General features: G+C 42.0%; 1 protein-coding gene across 1 annotated transcript in view; it reads left to right on the top strand.

Moving 5' to 3' along the window:
* The window catches only part of arhgap39 (Rho GTPase activating protein 39), a 57,064-nt gene that overhangs the window by 15,939 nt on the left and 14,726 nt on the right, over window positions 1-26,399 (top strand). The window contains exons 2-4 of the mRNA XM_063500743.2: window positions 13,639-14,052; window positions 15,149-16,439; window positions 22,709-22,873. Coding sequence (XP_063356813.1) covers window positions 13,639-14,052; window positions 15,149-16,439; window positions 22,709-22,873 — 1,870 coding nt within the window. The remainder of the gene's footprint in view (window positions 1-13,638; window positions 14,053-15,148; window positions 16,440-22,708; window positions 22,874-26,399) is intronic.

The raw sequence follows: 26,399 nt of genomic DNA, 5'->3' as shown, positions 1-26,399 counted from the left end.
TTTCCTGGTATATATTCTTTAAGATGTACAGTTTTGGCCTGACCTGTTGTTTGTGCTAGTGCTGTGGGATACCACAGAGTTTGGTATCAATCTGATACCAAGTAAATTAAGGGAAGTATTACCGATACTGATACTTTCAACCTATTAAGTGAGCTTATGTTGGGGAGAGCAGTGTGTCATGATTTATGAGCTGAATCATTGTACATTTGCCGTATTCTGAAAGCATTTTAATGAACACCAAACAGTCAAAAGTTTGGACACACCTTCTCCGTCTCATTTAATGTTTTTCCTTTATTTTTACATCTACATTGTAGATACATACTGAAGACATCAAATATATGAAGCAAGATATATGGAATTACCTAGAAAAGAAAAAAAGTTGATAAGTAACTCTAAATATGTCTTATATTTTAGATTTCTCAAAGAAGCCACCCTTTGTTGACAGCGCTGCAAACCCTTGGCCTTCTCTCAATAAGCTTCATGATGTAGTCACCTGAAATGGTTTTCACTTCACAGCTGTGCCTTGTCAGGGTTCATTTCTTGCCTTCTTAATGGTGTTGGGACCATCAGTTGTGTTGTGCAGAAGTCAGGTTTGTACACAGCTGACAGCCCTATTTGACAACTTTTAGAATTCATATTATTGCACAAACCAATCAGCTAAGTAAAGAGAAACAACAGTTCATTAATTTAATTTTCTTAAGATCATTAACCAGTGGCCATGGGTAACATTCACATAGATTTGGGGAATGACTGCAAGCACATCACTCCCCATATATTCTCAATATCACTGAACTTAATCCTAACCCAGTTAAGTCATTTTGATCCAATCGCTTATTTTCTAGGTCACAAATGTAATGGAAAAAACTAATAAGCTATTTCATGTAGGGCTGCAGCTATCGATTATTTTAGTAATTGTGAATAATCTATCGATTATTCAATAGACTCTCCATTGCCACCTAGTGGGCATTTAAGGTGTTCGGCAGGGGTTAGCCACAAGTGCAAGATCCTTGCTGCTTGCAGCTTTAATCTTCTTTATTTCCCCCTGTTTTGGAAATCTGAGTTTAATTGCACTACCACACCCAGGCCTGATTACTGCCAGGCCTGTTGAATCAAGAAATCACTAAAATAGAACCAGTCTGATAAAGTGAGGTAGGGTAAAAGATCTCACATAGCAACACATCATACCCTGACCTAAAGAAACAGCTGATAAACAAAGGTATTGACGTTTATCAGTCTAGGAAGGGTTACAACATCATTTCTTTAGGGTTTAGTACTCCAGTGAACCAGAGTGAGAGCCATTATCCACAAATGGAAAATCTTGGAACAGTGATGAACCATCCCAGGAGTGACTGGCCTACCAAAATGTCTCCCAGAGCACGCTGACAACCCATCTAGGAGGTCACAAAAGAACCCAGAACAACATCTAAAGGATCCAGCTTATCTTAAAGTCCGCATAATACCACATCACTGCTAATCGAGCACTTTACTCTCAAACTGCAAGCGTACTTGTGGTTCCTAGCATATTTAAAAGTACAATGGGAGGTGGCACCGTTTTAGCTCAGTGGGTGAGCAGGCGACCATATGCATTATGGCCAGAGAGCAGTAGGCCCGGGTTTGAGTCTGACCCACGGCCCTTTGCTGCATGTCATCCTCTCTCTCTCTTCCCGCTTTCCTGTCTATCTACACTGTCTCTCTAAAAAGGCAAAAAAATAAATACATTTTTAAAGAAAGTACAATGATAGGAAGAGCCTTCAGCTTGCCCCTGTTGGGGGTTTCTTCCTGTTGAAAAGGGGGGTTTTCTTTCCCATTGTTGCCAAGTACTTGCTCATAGGGGACCATATGACTGTTAAATTGTTGGTTTTGTCTGTATTACTGTAGAGAGTTTGCCTTACAATTAGGGCTGCCACAAACGATTATTTTGATAGTCGACTAGTCACCGATTATTTTTGCGATTAGTCGACTAATCAGATCATGCATCCATTGGACGTAAAAGGTACAGCTTATTGCACCAGCACGCATCTGCTCTTATATAACGATCATTAGCTTACAGCTTTAAGTGTTTAAGGTATGTGCTAACTAAAAATAAAGACAAGATGATAGTTTATTACATTTTACTGAAATTTGCAGATTGTTTCAGTGAAGCTTAATAAACTCAGCCGTCTGCTCATTGCTATCTAAAAGTGTATGAATGTGAGAGTGAATGAATAGTGGTATTGTAAAGCGCTTTGAGGGGTCCCGAAAAGCGCTATATAAAATGCAATCCATTATTATTATTATTATAAAATATAACAGGACACCGGAGTATATTCTCGAGCATCTCACACTTCTAATAATCAGCTGTCTGCTTGACGTTTATTCAGCTGTGTAAAAACTATAACTTTAATCTCAGCCAAACCGATTTACTCAGGAACAAACAAAATACTGAAAAAAGCCAAACAATAACATTTTTAAATTATCTAAGTGACTTATATATCATGTTTAACCTGAGTAGCGAAAGACGGCGGTGGGTTTGAAAATGGTTTGCCCGGAATCCGGTGTTCTGACTGGCTCAAGTGAGCGTTAAACCCCGTCTAGCTATCGTTCTACTGGGTAACAGATGTCTCCGAAAATGTCGGAGCGCTTTTGAAAATATGTGGTGTCTTGATAAACTGAGCAGATATTTGAGGTTTACACAGTTACATTCTCGCCTGAAAATATGTTAAACGTTTATTTTGTGACCCAGAAAGAGTAATAAGAGAAATATGAAAACTAACTAGCTGCCGCCATTGTTGGAAACTAAACTGGGCCGCGCTATGAATTCTGGGACACAGCTTCTTCTTCTTCGGGGTTTAACGGCAGCTGGCATCCTTGTACATGCAGTGCTGCCATCTTCTGTTTAAGTCCGTTATTACACTCTTAAATCCTACTACTCCGTCTTTTGGGATCTTACAAAGCTTCAAATGACGTGTCGACTATTAAATTATTCGTCGACGATTTTGATAGTCGACGTAATCGTGACTAGTCGACTAATCGTGGCAGCCCTACTTACAATATAAAGCACCTTGAGTTGACTGTTGTCATTTGGTGTGATATAAATAAAATTGAATAAAATTAAATAAAATGGAATATATTTATCACAGTCTATTACTGCAATATATTAATATTACAATATTAATGTGTATTTTGAGCATAAAAGATGTAGTAATAGAAGTAATAATGAAGTAATAATGTTTCAAGCCTTTACAAAAAACAGAAAGACAAACTACTCACTAGAGCTGTGCAATATTATCATTTTGTCTAAGATAATATTAGTACATTTTTATGTGATATAAACAAAGTCCTGTTGTGATATCAGTGCTGGCTGCCTAGGCAAACCCCCAAAAGCTCAATTTCTGGCTTCCTCGTTGGTCCCCAGAAAACCCCTTTTTCTATTGCCGGCCTACCAGCTGGCCCACAGAATCGCTCCGTTTTCCCTCCTGGTCTTCTGGCCAGCCCCCCTTCTGAATTATTGCTGGTCCCCAGTTGGGCCCCTGACCTGCTTACTCTCCACCCTTGACCTCCTGGTTAACCACGAGGAGGCCGCTATAATTTATAATTTTAGATAATTCTATCATCCACCCCTACTGCTTGCCTATTTGAATGTCATCATTTGGGTCTTTTGCTCAGCAAAATCACTGACTGCACCTCTTAAGTTCATCCTCGTGGCAGTATACTCATCCTGCTGTCTTTTTGCCTTCTTCTTTTGAGCACTTTTTTTTCTCTTTTGCCTTGGTTTGGTAAGCAAACCAAATGTTTAATGTTTGAAACACTGTAAACCTATGTAATGACATGTGTATATATATATATGTGTGTGTATGTGTGTCTATATATACATATAGCATATACAGAAAGTCAGCAGGTGCTTATTGTGCAATATGGAGGGCATAAAATATCGTAGTTTTGAGGGAGCCTGCGACGAGGCTGCCATACTCGGTGACATCTTAGTCACAAAAGGCAGCAGTTCAAAAAGATGTTGATCTAGCTGAGAGCAGTCTTTGATATGTGTTTCTCCATAAATGTAACTTTTCTTTACAACCTCCTGAAATTATCAGCAACATTAATGCCACGACACCTTTAAAAAAATCCTCAAAGAAGTATCTGTCAGATTGTGTCTTAACAGGAACAGGCTCCAGTACTTCGACTATTCAATAGCTCAGCAATTTTCAGCAAGAAAGTTCTGTCTCATTAACATCATAATCCTCAGACTCAGCGAGCATGGCAAACCTGTTACACTGCCTCTCTGCTATCTTGGCATCAGTTAACTATAGGGATGGGTACCGGTATCCCGGTTCTGACATAAACGTTAGTAACCAGACCGAAAAGCAGCGCACATTTCGGTGCTTTATTTCGGTGCTTTATTTCGGTGCTTTTTTTTTTTCTTGAGATGTCATACACTTTGGATTCTAGCCAATCATTTTACCTTTACAAGGATAGTAGGCGGGCCCAGGTACGTATGTTCTTTTAGAGCAGAGCTACAGATTAAAAATGCCCAAGGCGAAGCGGTCAAAAGTCTTGCTGTACTTCACAGCAAAAGATGCAAACTCAGCAGCCTGCAACAAGTGCTTTAAGCCCCACACCCACGGTACCGCGAGCAAAAAGGAGGAGATCACGTTTAATCGGTTATAACAGGGGGTGAGAAATATAAGTCCAGACGTGTGGTATCCACAGAAACCGCTGAATCTCAGCTAAAATGTCATATAAACCATTTCTACAACCACCAAACTCAACGAAAACAAGCCATGAATAAACGAGCAGTTATGTAAATGCGCACAAGTCCGCTAAACAAACAAGGCGAACCAGAAATTCTCCAGACTTCATGTAACCGGCTAAAGAAAAGCTGGTGATCTTCCAGAGCTATCACCAATTCCAAACACCAAATTTCACCACACTCTGACCAGAATTCACTGAATGAGCCGCAAAAGAAGACCACAAAAACACACAGCAGCGCAAATGCGCTAAGACAGAAATTGGCTTACCGTCCAGATTTCCTCCGTTTTTTTTCGCCGGTAGCCGGTAGCCGGTAGCCATGTGATTATCAGCAGTTACCACGCCTACCTAGCCGCATCAGAGTCGTTTCCGTCAACAACCTCCATTTTAGACCCACCTATAGACACGTGACTGGACAGACGTCACATGCAGTAAATTTGGGCCCACGTGGGTTTTGGCCTTGGAACGTCTGATTGGTTGAAGTAACGTGAACGTGGCATCGTTACTGTGACTCTATTGGCTCAAACAATTAAAAAGAGGTGTCAACCATGCAAATTGACCAAAAGAAACCAAAGTTACAGCCCCTCAGAGTTTAAAGGGCCAGAGGCCAATTAAGCGCTCCATGGCAGAAAAGGCCTATTACCATGTAAATGTGTGGTTAATTCTTCAAAGACGTATTTTAAAAAAAAGCATTTTTAGGCATGTTAATAAAATTAATTAATGTCTGCTCTTCAATACCTAAAAAAATCAACTGGCATGGTGTCCAATTGTGTGCCAGAATTGGACATTTTTGTACAACGTCTGGATATTCATGTATTGACAGCGCTGTAATTTTTCACTGTTTTACTTTAAAAACATAAATCTTTGCACAGATGATGTTTATATGTTGTTACGGTTCTTATCATTTTGCAGAAAAAAAGAGACTGCTAAAAATAAAAACATGAGAGGTTTTTGGGCGAAGTTAGTGTTCTCCATTCTTTAAGCACCGGTTCGAGCACCGTTTAAGCACCGGCACCGTTTCAAAAGTACCGATTTGGCACCGGTATCGGATAAAACCTAAACGATACCCATCCCTAGTTAACTATATTCACAGCAGCACAGAGTGCAGAAAACACTAAAAAAAGTTTCTTGATCCTCTGCTAAACAATCTCTGAACCTTGGTCAGACTTAAGACTGTCAGCAGTCTCAGTGGGACATGGGCCATTGCAATTGGTCATAATTCACATATGACCTAATAAATATGGGTTTTACCAAAAGAAAACCCATTTTGTTTTGTTTTTTTAATATTTATTTTGATAACTTTAAATAAAACCTAAAAATCCCTCATGGGTTGTTAAGGATGGGCTTGTTGTTAAAGCTCCAGTAAGTGTGAACATTCAGGTTCTGCTTATGTAAGGAGCAGGAAATGAAATATCATAGCCTTTATGTCTACTTCTTTATCTCTTTATCCCACACTACCTCGACTCCTCATCTGTCCTCGTCCAAGACCCTCTTCCTATTTAATCCTCATGAAAGTGTTGCCAGTCTGCTCAGTGGTCTCCCAGCAACGGAGAGCAGTGATTTTATAAAGACAAATGGTTGGGGAGAAGAAATGCAATCTGTGCAAGTTGACCTTTTTAAGAGGAGGGAGGAGGAGCTTTTAGCAATGCCAGGGTTATAGCCTCTATTTAAAGGTTGAGTTGTTGCAATAGAGTTCTCAGAAAATCAAAGTTATTCAAACTAATTAACTATATTTTTAATGCTTTTCCTGTGTCCACTGATAAAGAATTTTATCTAGCTAGAATGAAAGCCTTTTATATTTAATTAATCCATAATTTACGGTTTATTTAACCTGTAATGCACAATGCATCAGAGGGGTGTAATAAAGAGCTTGGGTTGGACGTTATCATTTCTCCGGGAAACTTCTATAGAGATTGAACTTACTTTTATGCACCAGCCACAGTCTGAGAGTTCATTTGGAGGTTTGATACTTACATGGGTCATTAAGGCTGAAGCTGTATGGACACACTACTAACTCAGTCAAACCAGTGCCTCTCTGTAAGTGGGACCTGAAGTGGGTCCTACTCAAATTCTGAAATTCACACATCCACAAAAACAAAACTGTAACACCATCTCAGCATTCACATCACTCAGATTAGGTTATTGTACTTGGCCCTAAAAATCTTCAAAACATGATGTCTAACCAGATACTTACTCTGGATAGCATTACCTTGGCCTCCAGTAACACTGAGGAGTGTTTTTTGACTTTATTGTGCTTATTAAACAAACTACTACTTTCTTACATTTGTGCAATATCTCTAAAATTAGAAACATTGTGTCACCCCTGATGTTAAAAAAACTTGTTTATGAATGTATTACGTTTTGGATGTATTTTATTATTGTCGGACTGTCTCAAAAACTCTCTAAAAAGACTTCATGCCCCTCTTCTGTGGAACCAGCTCCCAGCTTGATTTTGGGAATTTTGTCTCCATTAGTACAGGGTTTTTACCTTTATATAAATATAAAGTGCTTTGCAGTGACTGCTGTTGTGATTTCGTACTATATAAATAAAACTGAATTGAACTCTTAAAGAAAGCCTTGCCGAGACTTGTGCAGCTATAGTTATGCGAGGTACTATGTGTGCTCCTTGTGTATGAGAAAGAAAAGAGAGAAAGAAATGGTACACCAGTTGTCAGAGTGAATCCTTGTCAGATGAAGCGGAACAGGCCAGTTAAATAAAGATCCAGAGCAGAGATAGTAGGATTAATTGGCCATAATTGGTTAATGTGGTGGTGCTCTAGAATCCATTATTGTAAATGTAAAGTTCAACAACAACATTGAATGAGATCCAGAGTGTAATTAAAGTGGTGGGTGGGCTCTTTTATAACTTTAGAGAAGCCAATTGAGTCTAATAATAGATTAAATGCTCTGTTGATTCTGTCACTTTCAGCATCTATATGTATGTTAAAATCACACACAATAATTATTTGATCTGAAGTGAGTACTAAATCAGAAAAAAAAGTCAGTGGGTTTTTGAGTTTTCCAATTAGGATGGACAAGGCTAAGAGTTAGACTTTCAAACTCCATCTGGGTCTATGGTTAAATTTACAATTTACAATAATGAATTACACAGCAGTTGGGAATAGATTTCACCACAGTAGATGTCTTTCTAAGTGTTATAACTAATTTAAAGATATAATTAATCGTCTTTTGTCATCTTCAATGCCATGTACAAACAGTGTGGAGCAGTTACCTGAACTCTGCTCCATCCAAGGTCGATTATCTTGTTGATAATTTTACATCTTCACGGTGTCTGACCCTGGATACTGTAGTTCCTCTGAAAAAGAAAGTCTTAAATCAGAAGTACTTGACTCCTTGGTATAACTCTCAAATGTGCACCTTAAAGTAGATAATTCGCAAGCTGCAGAGGAAATGGCATTCACTAATTTAGAAGATCATCATTTAGCCTTGAAAAATAGTTTGTTCTATAAAATCCCTCTTTAAAGCTAGAACTTCTTTGACTCATCATTGATTGAAGAAAATAAGAACAATCCTAGATTTCTCTTCAGCAATTTAGTCAGGCTGACAAAAAAGTCAGAGCTCTGTTGAGCCAAGCAGTCCTATAACCTTAACTAGTAATGACTACATGAACTTCTTCACAAATAAAATTTTACAATTAGTTGAAAATATTATTCATTACCATCTCACAGGCATAACATTATCTACAGCTACTTTCAGCACCACTGATATTTTTTAGGCTCCTTTTCTCCTACTGATCTTTCTGAGTTAACTTCTGTAATTACTTCCTCCAAACCATCAACGTGTCTTTCAGCCCTCTTTCTCTTCCCTACAAGACTCCTCAGAAATCCTACCATTAATTAATTCTTGAAACTTAAATATGATCAACCTACCTCTGATAATCGGCTATGTACCACGGCCCTTCAAGCCGGCAGTAGTTTAACCATTACTTAAAAGCCATCACTTGCCCCAGGTGTCTTAGCTAATTACAGGCCATTCTCCAACCTTCCTTTAATCTTGAAAATTCTAGAAAGAGTAGTCGTCAAACAGCTAACTGATCGTCTGCAGAGGAATGTGTCAAGGTGAGCTGTGTGGCAGGCAGGGGTTGGACCCAAACGCTAGACTCAAAGATCATGTTCATCTGGACGTAGCTTTTTTAGTGGGAGAAACTTTTCGTCACTCATCAAAGTGACTTCTTCAGTGTCAGCTGACTGCTGGTTTTCCCAACCTTATAAGCAGTACATTTGCACAATAACTGAGACTAGCCCACTGAATGAACAGTGGGCTGTGAGGTCAGTTCTTTGATCATTTAACTTAAAGTGTCAGCTTTACTGCTGGAAAAAACAAACTGAAACTATGTACATAAGTACTAAAAGAAACAACAAAAGATAAACTGAAACTAAGGATCTTGAACTTGGAGCACATGACATGACAATACATTGCAAATGTAAGTCTGAGTGGTGAAAATGTCCATACTGAGCACCATACTGGGCAGTGGGCACCTTGACTGGTCTGCAGCGTTGCAGATGCATATGCACCGCAATGCACTGTCTGTTCTCACACCAGTTTGCACTTGCCTATTTTTCCTGCTTCTTATACATCAGCTTTGAAGATACAATTATTGCGGGGTTCTTTTATATACTTATATAATATAAAATGCAGGCATAGTCTGAAGATAATCTGAACTTGTAATTTGTTATGCTAGCCTCCCAAAGTGCACAAAAGGACTATTTATTAAAAAACAAAACAAAAACAAATACAAGAAAACATGGTAGATGTATAGATGGTAAAGCAGTCCCTGTCTACTTAGAGACTGAGACTCGTTTTGCATGCTCACACTGGATGACTTTTGCTTTTGTACAGAGTGCAATTTTACCTTGCTTTGGTGGCCATGCATGCCTTGTTGTTGTGGTGTGAATGAGACACGGCGGGTCCAGGGATCATAGGTTTAAGCCATTTTATTCAATATTTGTCACACCACAATACACACCAACCCCTGAGTCCCCGTGTTTTTAACTCGGCGGGCGTGATTAAGGATGCCGTGCAGGTGCGTCCGCCCTCCCTGCACGGCACCGCAGACCATGCCTCACCACATACCCCTCTCGCCCGATTGAGGCCGGGGAGCTATCAGGCCAAACCTACTCCCCCACCGCGAGTGGGAGAGGGAAGTAGCCCGGACCATCGGCGCCCCTGGGCCGCGGCCGAGTTCAGGTGGCCGCCCGGGAATCCAGCGGCGCCGGCGAAGCTGGTTCGGAGGTCGGCCGCGTGGCAGGTGGACGCGGCGCGGCCGGCACAGTCGTGAGCCCCAGCTCACAGGTGGATGAGCAGATGTCCGGCATGCACCGGCCTCCGGTGGCGGTGAGGCCGGTCTGGCGAGCACGCCGATCTCAAGCATGGCGCACGCCTCGATGGCCAGCTCCAATCGAGCAAGTTCCCCTGGCACAGGGACCTCTGTCTCCTCGCGCGGCTCCTTTGCCGCCGCTCCCGGCTGGAGCAGCCCATCGCACGGCTCCTCCGTCACCACAGCCGCTGCTCCCGGCTCGAGAAGCCCCTGGCGCGGCTCCACCGTCACCACCACCGCCGCTCCCGGCACGAGCAGCCCTTCGCGCGGCTCCTCTTCCTCCGGCCGGCGCAAACCCTCGCGCGCCTTGTCCGCCGCCTCCGGTTGGAGCGGCTCCTCCACCGCTCCCGGCAGGAGCAGCCCTTCACCCGGCTGTTCCCCCTCCTCCGGCAGGCGCAGATCCCCGCGCGCCTCGTCTGCCATCTCCGGCTGCTGAGGTGCCTCACGCGGCTCCTCCATCGCTCCACTGCCCTCGGGACACACCTGTGGGGGTAGCGCCCAGGCCCAGAGCAGCACCGCCAGCTCCCCAATCCTTTCCAGGTGGCGCTCGGTCTGGTGTCGCAGCTCTTCCTGCTGGCGACGCACCTGCGCCGCCTGCTCCCGCTGGGCGGCCGCCATTTCGGCCGCCCTCTGGGCCAGCTCCTCCCTTCCCTGGCTCCGGTAAGGACCCGCCATGCCGCTTCCTGGGTTTCGGCACCAGTGTGGTGTGAATGAGACACGGTGGGTCCAGGGATCATAGGTTTGAGCCATTTTATTCAATATTTGTCACACCACAATACACACCAACCCCTGAGTCCCCGTGTTTTTAACTCGGCGGGCGTGATTAAGGATGCCGTGCAGGTGCGTCCGCCCTCCCTGCACGGCACCGCAGACCACGCCTCACCACAGTTGTCTTCTGCAGTTACTTGTGGAGGCAGGAAAATAGCTGCCGCTGAGTATTGGTGGGCACCTGGATTTGAATGAAACACCAAGGAGATGAGCACACAAGTCCTCCTGGTGACTCTGCTGCTTGTTGTGCTGTTTGGCGCATAACATTTTGTGAATCGTGCAGCTGTTGTAGCTGCTGGAGCCCTGTAATGTACCACCTCCTGGTTTTCCAGCGGACTTGGTGGGTCCCAAGCATATGAACTGATGAGTCCATTCCTCCCATCTAGCAGTTGTAGTCAGCCACTGCTGTGCGCCTAGGGACAGGGATCCTCCAACACTCAACATCTTCTCCCTTGTGCCATCACAACACATTGTTAGCTGTGAAGACAGCGTGGAAGTTGCTGTAGATCAAAAGTTCTCTGGTGTCCATCCAACAATTACACTGGTTGGATGGACGGCTTCTCCATCCACAGGTCTAAAAGTCAAAACCAGAACCAGAATTAATGTGTACTCTGAATTGTGAGCCAGTGCAATTGAATTAGTGATGTTGTGGTATGTGAGTACTTCAAAATATCCAGCTTGGAAACATCTTTGGGCTTTAAAGAGATATGCAACTGAATGCCGCCTTCATAGCAGCGAGAATTGTCACTGAGACTTCCTTAAAAGTGCTTAAAATGTGCTGAAGAGGAAGAAATCATAACAGAAACAATAAAGGCCCAAAACAGAACTTTATAGTAGGAGAAGTGGAAGAGAACCAGAACTTAAAAACAGCCACAGACAGGAAACATTGAGACAGATATCAGTAGGATCATCCAATACTAGACATTAGTATCTCAGCCTATTGATCAAAATGTTCAACAGTATCAAAGGCAGAGGTCAAGGCAGAAGAAAACTTTGCCTGCATCAGTATGCAAAATGTCACTGGAGACTCTAAGAAGGGCTGTCTCTTTGGAACAGTTATAAGATGTAAACTGCTAAGTTTCAAATCTTAGCAATAAACTGTAATTTTCAAATTTATCTTTAAATTCTTTAAAGAAGAGAAGGGTCAAGATTTTTTCAAAAAAGAGGGTGGATGACAACATTTTTTATTTAGTTTTTTTTAAACCTTTCCTGTCCGGCAGTTTTAGCAAGCAGATTCAGTTCAGTTTTATTCAGTTTTATTTATTTAGCACCAAATTACTATAACAGTTGTCTCAAAGTGTTTTATGTTGTAAAATAAAGAGCCTACAATGATAAAGAGAAAACCAATTAGATGAGCCCCTGTAAGAAGTGCTTTGGCGACAGAGGGGAGTGGGAAAAATCTCTTTTAACAGGAAGAAACCTCCAGCAGAACCAGGCTCAGGGAGAGGTGGCAATCTGCCACCACCGTTTGGCAGTAAAGGAAGGAAGATAGGACAAAAGACATGCTGTGGACAGGAGCCAGATATTAATATGAACTAATGATTAAATGCAGTTCAATAAATTGGGATTCCTCCAGAAGCCTAGATCTATTGCAGCATAGCTAAGTGAGGATTCCAGGTCACCTGACCCTGCCCTAACTATATGCTTTATCAAAATGGAAAGTTTGAATTCTAATCCTAAAAGTAGAAAGTGTGTCTGCTGCCCAAATCCAAACTGGTTGCACAAGCCTGAAGCCTCTTAACCCCCATTCCACTTTAAATACCCTTGGAAACACAAGTAAGCTCCCAGTCTGAGAGTGACGTGCTCTAATGGGGTGGTGCAGTACTTTGTTTTTAAATTCAATTTTGGATTTAACCAGGGAGCCAATAAAGGGAAATATGTTCTCGCTTTCTAGTCCCTGTCAGTATTCTGCTGCATCATTTTGGATCAGCTTTTCAAGGAGTTCGGGGAAACTTCCTGATAATAATGAATTGCAGTAAACCAGCCTAGAGGTAATAAATGCATGAACTAGTTTTTATGTCTTTAAGACATTTCTGCAGGTTAACTAATTGGGGTGTGTTATCTGGCTTCATAGATAGATAAAGTTGGGTATCATCTGCATAGTAGTAAAGATGTATGCTATGCTTTCTAAAGACACTGTAGAGGAAGCATGTATAGAACTGGTCCTACCAGTGAACCCTGTGGAACTCCGTTATTAACCTTAGTTGACTACAAGTTTGATTCTAGGTCACATTAATCTGGAGAGAATATCTGCCATTCAGTTGGATGAATCTGTTTTAGGGGGAGCTCGGCTTTAGTCTCATCTACCTATGTGCCTTACAGGTGGCCGGGGTTGGTCTTTGGATCTCTGGCGACTTTTCAGGGAGCTAGAGAGCTGGGGCTGCTGTTTCTGGGTATCTGTGTGTCTGTCTTGATTGGTGGTGGTGGGGAGTATGAGTGATTACTGCCTTGCTGTCCTGGGATGTTAGGTCTGGGATTCTTGTAGTCATTGGTGCTTGCACTGGGCTGGGTGGCTTGCCTCTTCTGCGTGGGTTGGGTATGGATCTGTGGCCCTGGCACTCAAACATGTAGGGTGGGTTGTCCTTAGTCTCCTTCAGAATGTCTGGTTTACGCCTCTGGGGTCCTTGGTTGTCTGCAGGTCCTTTCTGGGGGGGTCTTTGGCTATTTGCCTCTCAAGTTTGTCTGCACCTTAGACATTGAGGGTTTTAGGAGGGAGGTGTGGATGGGCTCTGTTGACCAGCTAGTTAGGCTGGCAGATGGAGTATGTAGCCACTGTAATTTTATCATTTTGCAATCTGCCCCTACAGGTTGGAATGGGTGGAAATTATTGAGCCACGCACACGGGAGCATATGTATGCCAATCTGCTAACGGGTGAGTGCGTGTGGGACCCACCACAGGGTGTTTGCATCAAGCGTACCGGTGAGAACCAGTGGTGGGAGCTGTTTGACCCCAATACTTCACGCTTCTACTACTATAACGCCTCTACCCAACGCACAGTGTGGCATCGGCCTCAGGGATGTGACATCATACCTTTGGCCAAGCTGCAGACTCTGAAGCAGCACACAGATACCACCATCACTCGTCCTCCAGGTGGCGGACGGCGAGCATCTGCTGACAACAGCCCAGGACGGAACAGCGAAGTCAGCCGGGAAGGAAGCACCTCGTCCTCCCTTGACCAGGAGCTGTCTGAAAAACAAGGCAACAGAGAGGAGGCAGATAGGTAAGACTGAGTTAGTTACAGGTATACTGCACACTAGAACAATGCTTAGGGTAATGTTCAGCCATTAGAATGGCACTGTGCAACCCCCCCCCCCCCCCCTCCAACCCAAAAAACCCCACTTACTTATGTGAATATGAGACAGGAACACATGTATTTCTCACTTTCAAAACAGAGATTTTTTTAACGTCCAAAATACAGCAATAATTCCTTTATGTTAACATATGGATTAATATCAGCTAAAGAGCTAAAACAGCATGACAGTAAGTCATACAATAGTGGTACTTTACCTTTTTACTTCAGATCTACAAGTCTGTTATGCCACATCATTTTTTTCTGCACGTGGAAGCTTTATCATGGAAAGAAGAAGCTATATGTGAATATGATATAGAAACACCCATCTTCTCTGGGCAAAAACCCATGTCAAAATAACTGAAACAAAAAGGAAAACTGTTCTGTGGCCAGAGAAATAAAAACATTCTCATGAAATCATTTTTAACCCTTTATTGAGCGGCCCTTCAAATTTACCTGTAAAATGGGCCCGCCGGTGGGCGTAACTGAAAGGAATACTCTGTTGTGATTGAGTGACTGGCTGGCTCACAGAATTATAACTTCCTTTGAGAAACCCTTTGGTTGCGTTTGCAGTATGCCTTGGGACATTACCCACTGGTATTTTAAACTGCTGTCCAATCACGTTTGCCGCATTTGGTCAAATCTGAGCAGAGTTTAGTCCTGCACAGCTCATATTATATTCTACTACTGCTTTTAGCAGTGACATCATCATTAAATGGTAGTGATGCCGTTCTGTTGCAGGCATATTACTTCATATCATGAGCTTTTGCTCTCTTTCTGCATGCTTTTCTCTTCATATCATTTAGGAATAAGTTAATCTTGGTTTTATTTTTACTTTATAATAAAAATCACTTTCAGATAAATTTGATTATCAGGTATTTTTTTAATAATTACAAGATTAATTGCATCAGAGTAACTGGAACAGGAACTGATAAGCTTCAAAACGAACTTTAATATCCTCTAACTGCATCTATTCTTTTCTTTTTCAAAATGTCTCTCCTCTCTTTTTTCTGTTGTCTTCTATCAGGACCTCTCCCTTCAGGTGGAATACTGGTACAAAAGAGCGAATGCTGATCAAGGTGACAGACAGAGAGCCCAGCTTCTTGGCCCATCAGGGAAATGGTTACTCTCCCTGTGACCCCTCCAGCCCTAGCACTCCTTCTGGAGGGGGCACCACCTCACGAGCTCGCTGTTCCTCTGGAGGAAACCCTTCTTCAGAACCTGACAGCTCACCAGTTCTTTATGCCGACCGCCGTCAGTCTCCTTTTCTTAAGCGGGCAGAGCTGGGTGGCTCAAACACCCATCGACTCACTTCAGCTGACTCCCAGCCTCCTTCACCCCGCTACACCTATGAGCCCCCACTATATGAGGAGCCGCCAACAGACTTTCAGCCCCCACCCATCTATGAAGAGCCTCCTACTGACATGCACCTCTCTGATTCTTCTTCCTTCTACAGCACTGGCAAGTCACCTGCTCGGAAATCTTCAGTCCCCATTTACCACTCCCCCAAGCAGGGCCAGTCACCCTATGGCCAGCTGGTTCTGACCAGGCAGAAGTGTCCCGAAAAGACTCAGAGTTTGGAGTACAGTCCTGTGGGCAAGGAATATGTTAAGCAGCTGGTGTACGTGGAGCAGTCATCTTCCAGTCCTCGATTCAAGACAGCAGACCGTCTTCTGCGTTACGGCACAACCGGTGGCTATGGAAGTTCATATGGGGGGTCCTACACTCTGCAACACAGCCAATCTCTGATCAGAGACCCCCGCCTCCTGCTGGACTACAGTGGAGAGGGTGGAGAGGGAAGCCAGAGGTTAGTTTATGAGGACTCCATATCCTGGACGTCCACCCAGACACACTCCCTCTCTTCTTCTTCTTCTACAGCCAGGCCTGGGGCTTTCTCTCCCTCTGGCAACCGCAAACGCAAAAGCCGCAAGCCATCCCTCCCACAGGAACTGACTCGCTATGGGGAGGTGGAGCTTACTGGGACAGCATCTGAGGCCATGCTGGCTCAGGCCAGACTTGCTTGGGAGGCTCAGCAGGTGATGAAACAGAGGTGCAGTTGGGATTCTGGGCAGGGAGGTGGTGCTTCCCAAGCTGGCAGCTCTAAAGATGGCTATGAGAGTGACGGAGCAGTGCCTCTGCCATTACCGGGACCAGTGGTGAGGGCGTTCAGTGAGGACGAGGCACTAGCACAGAGCGATGGCCACCACTGGAAACGCAGTACCTTTGAGCGGCTGGGGTTCCCTCAGGCCCTCCTGGAGAAAAGCCTCTCTGTTCAGACCAACCTGGCCTCCCCTGAACCTTACCTTCATCCCTCACAGGTACTGCTGCATGCTAGAATTTTCTAGCCATATTTAGAAGGATAGGATAATTCCATTATTATTAATAACTGCTTTTGTAGTTCATTTACCATTACTAATCTATAACAGCCTTACTTAATGGGGGATTTATTGTGTGTGTGTATGAATAAATGTGTAAGAGATGGATAACGTGGCACCACTTCCTTTGTACAAGAGTAAAGAGAAAATTTCCCACTTATGGGGGCTGCCATCTTGATTTTTGGAGTCTGTAAGTCGTTGTGTCAAACTCCCATACACACACCCCCCCCTTGCACTTTTCATGTGCCCGACAATCTGGTGGTGTATTTATTGGAACTGACGGCTCATTAAATTAAGGTAAATACAACTACATCCTGATATTTTAAAAGGCATCCAACATAACATACTATAGGTCTATACTACATAATTTTGTAGCCGATAGTTTAAAGCATTAGCTAGCTTAGCAGTAGCTTAGCTAGCACACACACTGTCTCTTTCTTAAAATGAGTCCTTGTGTGTATTTTTGTGTAACTGTAAAATGTTGTCAGTCGCAGCTTAAATACTGTTGAAGTTCAGCGTATGTATCAAGTCAACTATGCTCAAAATGCACGGACATCTTTCTCCACCCATTTTATGAAGGATGCATCGGTGTGGACTTGCATGTGCTTGGTACAGCCAATTATTCCAGAATGTATTTTGTTTGAAACTCAAAAGCAGCAATGGCAGATGAGAGAGTGGCCACAAAACTTTAAGTGACATTTAAAATATAACTGTTTCTGTGACACAAATAAATATTGATGGGCATCGATTTTGATTTCTCTGATTTGATTCCAATTTACAAGGTCCTGATTTGATTCGATTCAGTTTTGAAATGTTATAATTCTGATCATTTATCAGTACATATCCATATATAAAAACAAAGCTGACGCTTGTGAGACTTCATCAGAGGTGTAAGCATCACAGCAGATGAATTTGTGTCAAAGTAACTGAGGATAAAATGCAGAAAAACATGAAGGAGATTTTGCTGGTCGAGCTTTTTATAGCAGACAACCGCCTTAAAAATATTCTGCAGTAGATCAGAAATGGAAGAAAACTATGAATCAGCATATGAACATTACCTGATGCTGCTGAAGTGAAGCAGAGCAAAGTTACAGAGGTTTTATTAGAGACACAACTAAGAGTGTTGCAATTTGGAATCATTTGTAAAAGTTTACATTTCTTTGTATTGGACAGCAGAAATGAGGCTAAATTATAGATTTCAAATACATATTATCCTCTCTGGTTACCCTGGTATAAATGCCACTTAATTGCAGTACCTCAGAGCTGAAATAAAGGTGATCTTTCTCTTCCCTGACAGACTACAAATTCTGAAGTTCTGCTCTTACACTTTTTGTACACCTCTGCTGACACCTGAAATGTGAACTGTTTAAAAAAAACCCTTTATATACTAACAGATTATCCATTACTGTAAAAACCAACAATAACCTTTGACTCAGTGGTGGTTTTTAAATGGAGAGCTGCAACGATGAGATAATAGTGCCGTTCTGAGGGGTATACATTGAATGAAATTCAACACAGTCTGGCTTGCTTTGCATTAGCTGACTCTATAATACGTAAAACCTTAGTTTGAAATAGTGGGTATCACAATGGTGGTTATGAACTTTTTCCACTAAGCCAAGCTTTCTGCTTCAAGCTTTCAGTGTACTTGGATAAAAATTGGTGTTTCGTAGATCTCTGTGGAAGAAGCCAAGCTGTTCCTTACTAAAACACAAAATGATCCCCGCTTCAGTCAAAGATGTTACCAGATGATTAAAAAAATGATGATGGTGCACTGCACACTACATGCTTAAAATAAAAGAATCAGTGAAAATGTGGTGCTTCCAGATGATTTTTAAACTAAAATTGAACACAAACCACTCCCGACCAGGTTAAGGGCTCAGCACAAGTTACAAGTAAAAAGATCCACACGGAAAACTGACTTTCAGCTCGGGTGTACTGGCTTCGTAGTACACCCTAGTTCAGTCGTGATGAATCATGGTCACTGACAGGAAAACAGCAAAACATATGGAGACACATGCTAGTCACATTATTAATCATGTTACTTTTATTTGGTGGACATCAGCAGTGTTATCACCAAACTGAGGTATTAGCAAAAAACTGGACTGATACTACAGGCAGTTGATGATGAGCTTGAGCTTAAGAAGAGAAGCCTGTTAAAGTATAATGCCCATAATAAAAGCACAGTAAGGATAACACTAGTTTGTGACCAGGCAGGCTCAATGACTTTTCTGTTTCTCATATAAAAAACAGGTTTTAGTGCCTCATTTTCAGTCACCTGCTGCAGGTCTTAACATTCTTCAAGAAAGGATGTGCTCTAAGCCTTTGTCAGAGCAGTGATTGAATGAACATATGCAGAGGCTTAGACATGATTGCAGACGCGCTGAGAGAAGATGGAAAAAGATGGGCTGTATGTTTCCTTACACATACTTAGGGACTGTCTCTCTGTTTACCAAGAGGCTGTACAGACTGCAAAGACTCAGTTTATCTCAAACCTAATGTCCACAAATAGACACAAGCCTCAGGTACCATCTTGTAAACCTTTCAACCTTCACTCTTGCTGCTATCCTTTTGCCACAAATAACTCCTGACACTTGTCTCCAGCAACTCTACATGTCTACAGAGGGTTTCTCCACACGAAAACTCTCAGTAACTCACTTACAATTCGTCCAGAAATCTCGTGCAGAGGTGAGTCGAGGTCATTAAATCAAAAGCACATGAACATTTAGGTAAGAGGAGCCGACTTCATTAATTGCCATTAGCTTAGCGATCAGGTGTAGAATGAAGGTCTTTCTCAATCTTAACGGGTAAGCAGCAAATCATATGATTAGAATTTTATTGACTGTATTCATATTAGCCAGATGTCTATAATTATCAACCAGGGAGTCATCAGGCAGCCCTTCTGATCAGCATAACAACCTTTACTTTGTAAAACAAATGGCAGCTGATAGGAGCAGCTTTTTTCCTTCATGTTGGAGTTTGTTAAAGATGTGATTTGACCTTTACGTTTTCCAAGTGAAAAATCTACAGTAAGTCAGGAGCTGTTTCTCAATACCCAAGAACACAAGTTAGTACTTGTGTTCTTGCTTGTGTGGACTTCCTGAGAGCAGGGAATCCAGCACAATCATTCTACAAATGGAGGCAGTACAGTTGATAACATCACAGCTCAGCTCCAGTGTGTTTTTACTGTCATTCCCTCCCAATTTCATTGATTAATATTTACAATAGAAATTACTAGATTTCCTTAGAATTAAACTAGATTATTTGTGTTTTTAAGCACTTTGGCAAAATGTTTGGCTATAACAGGATCATTGATGTAAAATTGATTTAAAAAGATGCAGTAAAAACTGGACTGATTTATTCATTACACGCATACACGTGCCATATAAACTACATTATCTAGAGATGCTGATTACTATTATATAAATCTTTTTTTAGATGTACAGAACATCTGCTCGCCTTTAGTGTTCATGGCCGTTGTCTTCTAACATTCAGAGATTTACTGATCTGTTTCATAGTGTCTAAGCTGACAAATGAGTATTAGGGCCACATTAAGAAAAAAATTTTATTGATCATTTTGAGAGTAAAGTTAAAATACTATTTTAAGAAAAAAGTTGAAATGTGGAGGTTACCGTTGTTTCAAGGCAGTCTTCCTTGAAACAACCATATACCCCCTTTAAAATGCCTTGTGTAGATAAGTTAGTAAAATCGTACTTCAAAATAGGTTTTATTTGCAAGAAAGGAAATTATTTCCTTTTTAGCAAACACAGTGTGGTGATAAGTATAAAGACGTTGAAAGGATGGTGCAGAAAGCTGTGTCAGGTCAGAAGGAAAAAGCACAAAAATGTAAGAGTTGATTGGTATAAAATGAAGTGGCTGGCAGTGGACAGATGCAGGGATACCGATGGTTACACTTTTTTCAATAAAAAGGATGTATGTTTTATCACAAGACACAATAAGACGGCTGATCAATTTCTTCCACTAACTCCTCTACATAAGGCATTTTCTAGAGCGTATAGCAGCCTACACATAACGTCCATATTTTGACTTTTTTCTTGAAACAGAATGTTAACTTGACAATATCCTTAGTCGAAGTCAGCAGCAAGTCACCCGCACTATACACGGTGTAGGTAAAGCACTGTTTCCCCCTCCTGAGTCGCCTGACAGTTTGCCAGAATTTCTTTGAGGCAGTCCAAAAGTCTTTCTCCATGGCCTCTCCAAAAGAATAAGATTGCGGAAACAAGCAGCAGAAATAAGCTTTCTCCAAAGGGTGGCTGACCTCTCCCTTAAGAAACAGGGTGAGGAGTTTGGTCATCCGGGAGGGGCTCAGAGTAGAGCCGCTACTCCTTCACATTGAAAGGAGCTGAATGAGGTGGGTCGGGGATCTGACAAGGATGCCTCAGGGCACAGTCATTACATCACTGAAACACAAACTTCATCTCTCTTAATAAAAACATTAGACATGCACAGTTCAGTCTGCATATTGAACAGAAACAAACATGTCAGATGTTAGAATTGTCTTGTTAATACCGTAATATTTCAAACCTTACAGTTTCAGCCGTCATCTGTCATTGCCGCTTTTGATTTTGGATGAAATGCATTCTGAAAAACTTGGCTGCACCAAGCACACAAAAGTCACCCCCAGTGCATGCTCAGTAGAATGGGCAAAGTGAGAACACATCTGGATGTTTTAAGCCTGCATGACTTGAATTGAATTGGAGTACTACTTGGGCTGTTAACTTGACAATATCCTTAGTCGAAGTCAGCAGCAAGTCACCCGCACTATACACAGTGTAGGTAAAGCACTGTTTCCCCCTCCTGAGTCGGGGGAACTGATGACATTTCGCAAGTTCATAAGAATACAGGTATACACAAGTATGTATATTGAGAAACAACCAAGATCTTGAAGGACTGCACAGGAGCGCACCTCAGGTAGGTGAAAATCCCTCTCGCCCCTCTGTCCAACTTAAGTGGATGAGGACAGACACACGTACATTTTAAAGAAATTTAATGGCAGTTGGAGCTGCGTGATAATTTACTGTAAAAAGTGCAATTAACTTTACTGTAAACACTTTTTACATCCTCTCGTAATTAGATTTACAATAAAATTGCTGTAACTGGATTTTACTGCAGTTTGCTATAATTTTATTTACAGTAAAGCTACAGTAAATTTTATTAACAGTAAATTTACTGTAAATTTAATATACAGTATTTTTTTGGTAATTACAGCAACCACTGTGAATTTAAATTAGCTTTGCTGTAATTTCAACAGCAAATTCCTAGCAGCACGATGTTATTTTAGAATTTACAATAACCAATTTGCTATATTGTCTATATTTTACAGTTACTGTATTTTTTAAAAACTATCTGTATTTAGATTATTTATAGTGTGTCTTTATTTAAAGTAATGTGCTTTACTGTATCTTTATTTATAGAATTCTTAGTGTTCTCCAGTTTAATTTATACTGTTGCAGGACTAAGATAGTAAAGCACTATAAACTACATCTGACTGCTGTTCCTTCAAAAGGCAGTTAGTCATGAATATTTCTCCTTAAAACATGCTCTTTAATTGTTGAAAGTACAGTTTACAAATGTGTAAGAAAAAACTGACGTGTTTATAGTAGAAACTGAAAACATTCTGTCGTTTAATTGTTTATTGCTTAATTACTTTGGAATTTAGAATTGGCTTCAAACGCACATTCAGGCCTGCCATTCAGAGGCACTTTGTATATAACTTATAATATGTAATATTCAATACTGAACTTTGATACAGTACTGTATATTTTATTTAATTCTTTGCATTTATTTTTGAAGAAAAGTTTATTTCACTGTTTTCACATTTCAGAGAACATAATATTAGATTCAGCGATTAGTTTTAGTTGGATAACCTTATCAATTTCCTGCTTTAATTCTAATGCCACACCCATATATATATTTTTAATTGATATACAAACAAACATAATACAATCATAGAGGTTCTTACACCTATGATGCCTTTGAATATCTTTCTTTTGTTCAAAGCTGTTATTTCTAAAGAATGACTGGACTTTGTTGCTCTGAAGTAACCTTGTCAACATTGACAAATTAAAATGTCAGTCTTGAATTCAATACCTGAGTGTTAATAAGTGCTAAAGAAACTTTATAAATGTTTTGCAGCAGCGGCACAAGATTAATTGTCTGTTTCCTCGCTCCCTCTCTGTTTGTCCAACTTTAAGTCAGAGGACCTCGGAGCTTGTGCCCAATTCGAAGCCAGTCGAAATGCAAGGAATATGATGCCTAGCGCCAGCTGTGGCATTTTCCCAGAGTTTACCCTGAGGAAGCCGTCCTCGGAGACCGACATTGAGAACTGGGCATCCAAGCACTTCAATAAACACACACAGGTATTCACAAAAATATAAAACACAAGCCTGTTTCCTTTTAGTGATTCTGAACCTGATATCTCTACTGTATAAAAACGCTTTATGCATCCTATACTTTGGTCTGCTTTCAAGATCTCTAAAGGAAAAGGGCATTTCATTTTTACAGTTATCTGACTATTTAACATTATCCAGTTCATACGTTTAATTAATGAATTTCTATGCATGTGAAACAAATGAATTAACAGTCAATTAACATTATAGTAAGACTGTAATAACAGCATTGCATTAATAACACTGTTGATTTAAATGATTCTGTTGATGGTCTCACATACTGACAGTAAAAAGGTTTTATTATAATAAATAGACAGTAATTATCTATCCAAAGCGTAGACACACCTTTGGATCTTCAGGTTGGGGGTGTCTGTATTTAGAAAGGGTCCCTAGGCTAGACCCCTTATGCTAATAAAGCATACTTCACATACAAACGAAGACATACCGACTCGGACTTGCCTGGATTCAAAAGGTTAGGTCAAGTGTTGACGAACCAGGACACACTAATGAGAAGTGTGCTGCTGGAACATGAAGGCACAAGTGGGCAAGAGATAAACACAGGGCATTGTTGGAATGCTACTACACAAGTAACCCCAGCAGAAGGGTTACTTGAAGAGGATGTGCAACCTATGGATTTTTTGATACCCGAGCAAGGCACAGAAAGGAATTGGGAGGAATACCAAAGGAGTGAAGGAGTACTGGTAAACAGAGCAGTGGCCTGAGACTGCAAGACTAGGCTGACCAACCTGTGCACTGCCTGGATTGATACAAGAAGGCCTATGATTCGATGCCCAACACCTGGATCCTGGAATACCCAGAATTGTTCAAGATCAACAGGACCCTCAGAACCTTCATCAGGAACTCAATATGTGACATACAACACTAGAAGCCATCTTCAAGCCCATAGCACATGTTGCCATCAAATGCTGGATCTACCAAGGAGATGCACTGTCCCCACTGCTGTTCTGTACAAGCCTGAGCCCCCTCAGTGAGATCATTGACAAGACTGGCTACGGACTTGTTCACTGGTTTGATTTCTACGGAACGGAGCAATCTCCTGCAGAGGGTTCAGGCAAGTTCTAAGAAGTCAGCTGAACAGTAAGAACAAGATCCTATCTGTAGGTAAGAACGCCTATGCCCAGGCAGCAGAAACCCAAGAAAGAAGAGGAGGAACCAACATGAAAAGATAGACCCCTGCATGGTATGTACCACCGGCAGATAGAGGAAGTGGCTGACATCCAGAAATCCTACCAGTGGTTGCAAAAAGCTGGACTGAAAGACAGCACAGAGGCACTAATCATGGCAGCACAGGAACAAGCTCTGAGCACAAGATCCATAGAGGCTGGGGTCTATCACACAGGTGCAGGCTGTGTAAAGATGCCCCTGAGACAATCCAGCACATAAGAGCAGGATGCAAGATGCTAGCAGGGCATACATGGAACGCCATAACCAAGTGGCCGGCATAGTATACTGAAACATCTGTGCTGAGTATGGCCTGGAAGTCCCGAGGTCAAAATGGGAGGTGGTAGAGAATGACCGAGCTAAGATCCTGTGGGACTTCCAGATACAGACGGACAAAATGGTGGTGGCTAACCAGCCAGACATAGTGGTGGTAGACAAACAGAAGAAGACGACCATAGTGATAGATGTAGCGATACTGAATGACAGCAACATCAGGAAGAAAGAACGCAAAAAGCTTGAGAAGTACCAGGCGCTCAGAGAAGAACTGGAGAAGATGTGGAGGGTGAAGGTAACAGTGGTACCTGTACCTCCAAGTGGTAATTGGAGCGCTAGGTGCGGTGACTCCCAAGCTAGGCGAGTGGCTCCAGCAGATCCCAGGAACAACATCGGAGATCCTTGTCCAGAAGAGCGCAGTCCTGGGACAGCAAAGGACCTTTGCGTGGGGCGACCGTGGCTCAAGAGTTGGGAGTTCGCCTTGTAATCGGAAGGTTGCCGGTTCGAGCCCCGGCTCGGACAGTCTCGGTCGTTGTGTCCTTGGGCAAGACACTTCACCCGTTGCCTACTGGTGGTGGTCAGAGGGCCCGGTGGCGCCAGTGTCCGGCAGCCTCGCCTCTGTCAGTGCGCCCCAGGGTGGCTGTGGCTACAACGTAGCTTGCCATTACCAGTGTGTGAATGTGTGTGTGAATGGGTGAATGACTGGATATGTAAAGCGCTTTGGGGTCCTTAGGGACTACAAAAGCGCTATATAAATACAGGCCATTTACCATTTACTTTGTTGTCTTGATGTCAGCAGCTTCTGTCTCCTCCTTTGACCAGCTTGTTATCCCACTTTGTTACTATCAACTGCACTTCTCCAGTCTGAATGACATTCCAATGTCACTGCTGTAGATCCCAGAGGTGTGGGTCAGTGAATCGATGTCTCAATAACTCCTGGCATATAGCTTGATGTTGCTGGTATCAGAAGCCAGTCTTGTTAATCATCTCACTGAAGGGGTTCAGGCCTATGCAGAACAGCAGTGGGTACAGGGTAGATCCTCGGTAGAGCCTGCATTTGATGGTGACTTGTGTATTTGAGTTGAATTTGACCTCAAGTGTTTTTTGCCACATCCCCATCAAATTCCTGATGAAGGCTCTTGCGATCATGTTGATGTTGAAGCAATTCTAGGATCCATGTGTAAGCCACTGAGTTATATGTTTTTGGGCGGTGCACTGGTTGGTCAGTCTGGTCTTACAGTCTTGAGTGACAACTCTGTCTACCAGGGGCTGGGACCCTCTGGTGTTTCTGCCGGTTCCTTCCTGAGCCCCGCTTTTGCTAAATTAGTATACCTAATAATGAATGCAACCTGTAAGTTGCTACAGTGGACAATGAAACGGACAGTAACAACAATCCCCCTGCAGTTTCTCCAGAAACTGCACGGTCATTTTGATTTCAATCTGTTTCTGTTTTAACCATCTGTTTCCCAGATGGTTAAAGCTTGCTTCCAGGTTGTTAATCAGAAGGTCTAACCCAGATGGATTTAATGTGTTTATGAATGGTAGCAATGTCTTGATGAAACGCCTGTAGTTATGTAAAGTACATGCTAATTTCTCAAAGGTCAACCTTTCTTGCTATATTCAGTAGAGGCATATTCAGCTTTGCACTGTCAGTACTTTATACACTTGGTGCAGCTGTTGCTAAAATATAGTGAAAGAGTGATGACCTCATATCATATCATATCCAAACTGATAATCTTTACCTTTCATTTAACTTAAAAATATCTCATAGCCTTTTAGGGCTATGAATATGTAATAATTTCAACAAAAAAAGGGAAAATGTACAACTATAATTAAATTAAATTTTAATTTACACAGTGTTAGTTCATAGCAACAGGTTCTTCAATGGTTTTATACTGTAAAAAAAGACCTTCATGAATTCAAGATGATCCCCATTAACAAGTATTTGGTGACAGTAGTTAGGAAGAAATCCTTTTAACAAGAAGAGACTTCAGGAAGATGCTCAGGGAATGGCAGCCAAAATTCTCTGCTGAGACAAGGT

This window comes from Pelmatolapia mariae, linkage group LG17 (assembly GCF_036321145.2).
Source record: "Pelmatolapia mariae isolate MD_Pm_ZW linkage group LG17, Pm_UMD_F_2, whole genome shotgun sequence".
Classification (NCBI taxonomy): Eukaryota; Metazoa; Chordata; class Actinopteri; order Cichliformes; family Cichlidae; genus Pelmatolapia; species Pelmatolapia mariae.
Note: the sequence above shows the minus strand (reverse complement) of the source record. Positions and strands in the feature narration are given on the sequence as shown.